At 51.0% G+C, this 7,255-nt stretch overlaps 2 protein-coding genes across 2 annotated transcripts; one reads left to right on the plus strand and one right to left on the minus strand.

Annotated features, from left to right (window-relative positions):
* Positions 1–819: 819 nt before the first annotated feature.
* RAP2B (RAP2B, member of RAS oncogene family) lies at positions 820–2,196 on the minus strand. Its single transcript, XM_051626558.1, has one exon. The coding sequence runs from the start codon at positions 2,154–2,156 to the stop codon at positions 1,605–1,607; it is 552 nt and encodes a 183-aa protein (XP_051482518.1). The 5' UTR covers positions 2,157–2,196; the 3' UTR covers positions 820–1,604.
* Positions 2,197–2,539: 343 nt separating this feature from the next.
* On the plus strand, positions 2,540–3,223 carry LOC127387811 (proline-rich protein 2-like). The gene has a single exon (XM_051626595.1). The coding sequence runs from the start codon at positions 2,540–2,542 to the stop codon at positions 3,221–3,223; it is 684 nt and encodes a 227-aa protein (XP_051482555.1).
* Positions 3,224–7,255: the final 4,032 nt, after the last annotated feature.

Here is a 7,255-nt window from a genome sequence, read left to right on the forward strand (position 1 = left end):
AGCTAAAATAGCAATCCTGTGGTTTGTCTTTTTTTTTTTTTTTTTTTAACACTGTCCTTAGCTAAATCAAGCCCTCCCCACACCCTTCACTTCTATCAAGACATAAGACAGGATAAACAGCCTATGTGAAAGTCAGTGTTTCATATAATACATGAAAGCGCACAAAGTTGTTTTCTAAAAAACAGCATTTGTATTAAAATTCTGAAAATGGATAGACACCTCTTAAATGCATGTCTGGAATTAAAATGACAGTTTGTTAAGAGTTTTCTTGGTACATCAAAATGGTAAGATTTCCTTCTTTGCTGGCTGGAGGTACATCCCACAACAAAACCAAAAGGGAAAATAAAAGCCAAACGAGAGGAAAAAAAGAAAAGCCCACCCCCCTCAAAATCCCAAGAGGCTAAATTCTTGTAAATTTGAAGTAAATGAAGCCCGAACTCGCAAGACATGGAAACTGCAGTTAAAAGGCTCAGATGTAAGTAAGAAATAAATTCCACTAACAAAAGGCCCTTTTGTCCTGGCTTGTTCGGTATGATTACTGCAAGGAAACTGTTAAGTAGTTTTTGGAGTAGTAGATAATGGGATTCTGTGGAGCTTTCACAGGTTGGCACCGGCTGGAACAGCTGAGTTTTGAAGGCACTCTATAGACACAGGGTTGCTGTTGGCCCTGCATCACATGTAGGAAGTCTTTGCACTTTAGAGAGCTAGTCATCAAAATCAGTTATTGCCAACCTAAAGAGAAAAACCCTCGGAACAAAAACACCACCACTCCCGCCCGCCAGACAGGCATTAAAGGAAAAATGAAACCACACACACACGCACACTTAAAAAATTGTGCAGATTTGTAACATTTTCACAGCTGATTTAAAAAAAAAAACAACACAAACAAAACCAAAATATTAAAACAAAACAAAAAAAACACAAAAAACAAAACCAACACCACGCTACCACTCTCCTGCAAACTCCCATCCGATACAGCAGGTAAACAAAATAGAAGATTATTTCACGAATCATCAGCAGACACTTCCTGGCACCCCACACTGTATTGGCATCAGTGTTTAAGTTAAAAGTCCCAGTTCAGATGTGCAATTCTCCAGGCTGGACGCCCCGGCACAACCACCCGACTTTGCATAGAGATCCTGGGGAGGGGCGGCGGGGCAGGGCGGGCTCCGCGCCGCGCTCCGCACGCGTGGCCCGGGCAGGGCTCCCGGCTGGCCCGGCTGTCCCGGGCAGGGCTCCCGGCTGTCCCGGGCAGGGCTCCCGGCTGTGCTCCGCTCCTCCCGGCAGGCCGGGCCGCTCCTCGCCGAAGCCTTCCTCCCCGGTGCCCGCTGCCAGCGCGGGGCAGCGGCCCGCGGCAAAGACACCGACAGGAAATATGCCACGATCAAGACTGGACGAAACGTACAACGCCGAAAAAAAAGCCACATTTCCAACACGATTACAGTTTTTTTTTTTCCCCCCGATTATTTTGTTTGCTTGCGGTTCGTTGCGTTTTTTTTGTCGGTTTGTGTTCGCTTTCCTCTCTCTCTGTCTCTCCCCGTGTCTCCCCCGCGGCCGCCCCGCCGCGCCCGCAGCCAGCCCGGCCCGCAGCCCGGCCCGCAGCCTCAGAGGATGGCGCAGGAGGAGCAGCACTGCTCGTCCCCGTTGGGCTGCGAGGCGTAGTTCATCTGCCTGACGATCTCCGCGAAGAGCTCGTCCACCGAGGCTTTGTTTTTGGCCGAGGTCTCCATGAAGGGGCAGCTCCACTCCTCGGCCAGGGCTTTGCCCTCCCCGAAGGAGACCTCCCGCTCGCCCTCCAGGTCCACCTTGTTGCCCACCAGGATCATGGGCACCCTCTCGTACCTCTTCACCCGGATGATCTGGTCCCGCATGGGCTTGATGTCCTGGAAGCTCTGCTGGTTCACCAGGCTGTAGACCAGGATGAAGCCCTGCCCGTTCTTGATGTAGAGGTCCCGCATGGAGGCGAACTGCTCGGTGCCCGCCGTGTCCAGGATCTCCAGCACCGACGGCGAGGAATCCACCTCGATCTCCTTGCGGTAGAAGTCCTCGATGGTGGGGTCATACTTTTCGATGAAGGAGCCCGTCACGAACTGGACGGTGAGGGCGGACTTGCCCACGCCGCCCGAGCCCAGCACCACCACCTTGTACTCCCGCATGGCTCCCGGCGCGCCGCCTCCCCTGCCTCCCGCTCGGGGCTGCCGCTTCCCTCCCGCCCTCGCGGCGGGCGGAGAGAGGGCGGGCGGCGGGGAGGGCAGCAGGGAGGGCGGGCAGCAGCAGGGAGGGCGGGCAGCAGCAGGGAGAGGCGCTGCCTGGCGCCGCGCGGGGCCCGCCGGGGCGGGGAAGGGGCGGCCGCGCCTCACGGAGCCGAGCGGGCCCAGCCCCGGCGCTGGGCAGCGCCAAGCCCCGGGGGCGGGCGGCGGCGGCGGCGGGGCGGGACCAGCGAGGAGGAGGAGGAGGAGGAGGCCGGGGGGAAGGGGAGCGCGGTGCGGCAGTGCCGCTGCCGGCCCCGGCCCATTGGCTCCGGCCGCCGCCCGCCCCCATGGCCTCCCGGCGGCGGGAGGCCGCGCGCAGCGCCCCGCCCCGCTCCTCGGGCCCCGCCGCCCGCAGGGAGCGGGGGATGCGGGAGGGAGTCCGTGTCCCGGCTGCAGACCGCGGCCTCCTCAGGGAACGGGGAGGATTTGGGCGCAGCCCGAGCCCCCCCACCAGGGAGTCCCTGGAGGGAGCGGCGGGCTCCCCTCAGGAGCGGGCGGGCTCACGGAACCGCGCTGGCCCCGGCTTGCGGGTTTTCGGGGGTGCGGTGCCGTGCCCCCCGGGAGACCGGCAGCGCCAGGCCCCCTGCCCTGACCCTTTATCGGCGGAGGGCACGGCCCGCTTATCTCCTCAGCGCGGGCCCTCCCGCCCCTATCGGCCCTGGGCAGGGGACCCGCCGCCCCTGACGGCCGGGCCGGGCCGGGCTGCCGGGCCTCCCGCTCCCCGAGGCTGCCCCGGGCCTCCCGCTCCCCGAGGCTGCCCCGGGACCCCCCCCGAGGCTGCCCCGGGACCCCCCCCCGAGGCTGCCCCGGGACCCCCCCCGAGGCTGCCCCGGGACCCCCCCCCGAGGCTGCCCCGGGACCCCCCCCGAGGCTGCCCCGGGACCCCCCCCGAGGCTGCCCCGGGACCCCCCCGGGCGCTCGGCGGCATTTCTGCCCTTGCGGAGGCAGCAGGAGGGGAGCCCACAGGCTGAGAGGCCCTGGCCATGGCAGCTCAGAACATCAGCAGCTCCTGAGGAGCCCCTTCCAGGACACCCCAGCTTCTGTATCCTCCCTGTCTGCCTGGAGGGTCAGGACCGGCTGATCCTTCAGGCTGAAGACGTGGCAAGTGCCAGGTGCTGATGCTGTTTGCACTTCGTGGCCTGCAAGCAGCAGTTTAGCCTGGTCAGGTCAGATACGGGACTGGCTAGTTGCTAGTGTTTGTAGAAGTCTTTATGTGGAATTCCTATCAATCAGACATTCCTTTCAAGAAAATATCATTAGTTATGTTGGCATCCTCCACCCTTTGCTTGTATATCCTACCCAGTTCTCTACTGTTCTTGGTGTTTATTCAAGTCGTTGTGGCATGTAGGTCCTTTCTACACCACCTTCACAAACCTAACTTAAAACACAGCACTTGGGGAAGCAGGCCATTGTAGACAAACACAAAAGGATTTGAAATAAGCTTTGTAAGCAGCATTCTGTTGTTACCAAACAGTTTTCACAGAGACTAAATTCTACCTAAATTATTTTTCCAGAATCCACTGTGGAGATTCACTCCACTGGATCTAGCTGGACTGCACTGCCATGGTCACCTCTGGCGAGTACTGCTTTTCTGCTGATCCTCTGGTGAGTACCACAGCTCTGGTGATCTGCTGTCGTCAGGAGCTTAAACTAACCCCTTCTGCTATTGCCTGTATTGTCTTTGCGAATGAAGCCTCTCCTCAAGTGCACAAACGTTGCATTCCATCAGCCTCGCTGTGGAGCGAGCAACTGTTTAAACTGTTTCTGCTGAAAACACCCGAGTCTTGCTGTGACTTCCAATAAGGGATGGCACCTTCCCTTTGGATGGAATCATTGTGGTGGGCCATGACTTTCTGAAATATACAGTGTCTGGAACCTGGCAGTCCCCATATTCAGTTTGGAGGTGTGGCTGTGCCTGTACCTGTTTGTTGAGAGCCCTCAGGTGGGATGCTGCTCTGCCTGGCTGCTCCCAGGTGCACAGTCTTCTCACTCACCTGTGAAATTAATCAGCTGCAGGCTGATCTGCAGCTAGGTCGAGGTGCTGTACAGATCAGTGTGGAGATTGATCAGGTATTTTATATTATACTGAATCCTGAGGGCTGGGCTGGGGCTGTCTCTCTATTCTAGACTCTGCCTGCTAACCATATTGCCCTTAACTTGTGCCAGACCTGTAGGCCGGTTGTTTTTTTTTTTTCCAGAGCAGTACTGCAGTTCTCTGAAGCAGTGAAGATGACCTCTACCTGTACTTTTAAAATCATACTCCATCTATAAGTTTCCTTTTAAGCACTGCTCAACCTGTGCATAGGCAAGCTTGGACGTTGGGTTTGGAAACAAAATAGCTGAGCTCACTGTGAGGCTTTTAAGTCCTTTCCCCACCTCTTCCTGTTTCTCAATTCACTGTCCCCCTGATTCCCCCTTCCAGGAAGACTCTGGAGGCAGAGCACATCACCTGCTGACAGGGCACTCCCACCTTCCTGTAAGCCAGCCAAAACCAGTCACCAGCCAGCAAGAGCTTGCAAAGTTAGCTTTAAAAATAGCTGCAAAAGTTGGTTGAAAGGCCATGGCATCACTGCAAAAATATTTATGTTTTTGTTCTGCTGACACACTTTGCTTATGCTGCTCTGAGGCTTTGGGCACTGTGTGGGTTTTTACAGCAAACCCACCTCCATGTTCCTGACATTGCACTTTCCCCTAACATGGCAGTAGCTGATCTTATAAATACCAAACAATTGTAATGTTGATTTAAATCCAATCTTTTAAATCCCAATCAACCGTTGAGTTGTGGTGTGGATACTTATACAGTGACAGATTAAAATTACTCTGTTTTTTTTCATCCTAGCCTATGCTATTAATTGCTGCTGTTTCTGAAGAAGGAAATATATCATGATCCAAGTAACTAATTATATTTACACTGTTGATTTTAATTATGGAATATTTTTTCTTAAGTCCCAGTCCTTTACTGCATCTATTAATTTATTCTCGCTTGCTACCAGCCAGTTAATTAGTTAATCTGCAGTACTGCTTTTAGAAATTAGGAGTCCATGAAGTAATGGCAAGGAGTCTGAGGGAAGTAACTAAAAGCAGCAAGTCTGGTTTTGTTAGAAATTAATTTTCTGTGCATGACTACAGACCACTAAGGGGACCTGCCAGCTGAAAAGGTTGAAAATCCTTGGCCAAGGGCTTAGATGTTTAAGTTAAATAAATCACAAGAGTATTCAGCATATCATTTTTGAATTATGAAGCACCTTGTATTGGGCTGTTGTACTTCCTGACTGGTACTGTGGTTTATACTCTCAGGAATTAATGAAAATTGTCCTGAAACAAACTCAGTTTGGACAACATGGAAGCATTACAATTCAGCAGAATCCACCCAAAATATAATTATCATACAGCTGGCAGTATTAATTTGATTTTCAAAACAATCAAGCATATTTCAAAACCAATTTCAAGATTATTTGATACTATCTTGGAAATGTCAAAATTTAAATAAGCTGAAAAGCATAGATTTGGTTACTAAGCAGTTTACCACACAGTATTTACATATATAACTAACTTCTACTGTGTTAACTCTGCTCATTCAGTAGAATCACTCATACAAGCTAAGATTATTTCCTTGCATCATAGTAATTAGCTTCTGCTGCTACAGTTGCCTTTGTACAAGTACCAGGATCCTAGAACGATAAAGCAGTGTGGGGTTGGCTTTTTGGTTTTAGGTTGTGGGTTTGTGTTTTTTTTTCACTTATTATAGGCAACAACTAAACTTCGATGTAGCTTAAATCAGTAACAGATGTGATATCCAAAATCCTTCAGTACCATGAAAGCTTATAAATGTCTGATAACAAGATTTAATGCTATAAGAATAGGTAAAGATCTCCTGGTGTTACTGCAGGGACCTTCTAACCAGCTCCTCTGGCAGTCCTTCTTTAAAGAGGCACAAACCACTTACAGCTCTGGGATTAGCTCCCAGACAGGGTTGGTGTTAGCAAAGGGGAATATACCCTCCTGAGGTCTGGTTAAGGACCACTGAGCTTTTTTTGATGGGAATTCTGTAGAAAAACTGTGCTGTAGCTGTGGAAAAGGAGGATGATGTGAGCAGTGGGTTGAGCTGCAGGGTACACCCCGTGTGGCTTCTGAATTTTGGAAGGCCTGAGCTTCTGTAAATGAAACACAGCTGGAATCTGTAGGAGATGTGTGGCTTTGATTAGAGTAGATGCTTTGAAAATATCATCATCATCATTTCCTAACATATATGTTACATTTATGTAACACCTTGCCTCCCAAGATGAAGATGCAGTTCCACGTACTTTGTTCCCTCCTTTTCTCTGTGGCAGCGGTGACTGATGGACTTGATACCCTGCTTTGCTCTCAGGTGTAGAGCAGCAGCTTGTAGGTCCATGGTGTAAGGATCACAGCAATCAGCTGCTCTGGGGTGGGAAAAGGCCCTTCAGGAGTGGGTTCTGCTTAACTGCTTATGGGCCACTGGGGCCAAATGAGAAAAGCTCAATAGCGAATTGATCCTCGTTTCAGCAGAACTAAAGGGTGCAAGAATGTCTCAATTCATCACTGCTGCTGAGAAAATCCTGAGTAAAGTCATGGCCTAGGAATACTGCATGCAGCCATTGTACTTCCCAATAGCTGGAATGTTCCCTGGATATAACAGAGAGATGTTACAGTTCAGTTAAGTTTTAATAACTTAACTGGTTCATAATCCAATATAAAACAATTAAACTGAGAAGATTCAGTATCGATTCTGTCACTCCCCTACTGTTAGTGTGTGACATTAATGTTAGCAGTAAACCTTCAGGCAAAGGGAGAATAATTACTGAGGGGAAACTAAGAAGATAAAGCAATCTCAAAGAGTTCAAGGTACAGAATTACACTAGGTGTTTTCTGGCACTGCACAGATCTGGAGAAATTTTTCAGTGTTTATTCAGTATATGATTTGAGCAAGTTTTCTGGGCCTGAGTTAGTTTTTAATTCAGTGGTGTACAAAGAAGTCTATA

Source organism: Apus apus, chromosome 8, assembly GCF_020740795.1.
Source record: "Apus apus isolate bApuApu2 chromosome 8, bApuApu2.pri.cur, whole genome shotgun sequence".
Taxonomy (NCBI): Eukaryota; Metazoa; Chordata; class Aves; order Apodiformes; family Apodidae; genus Apus; species Apus apus.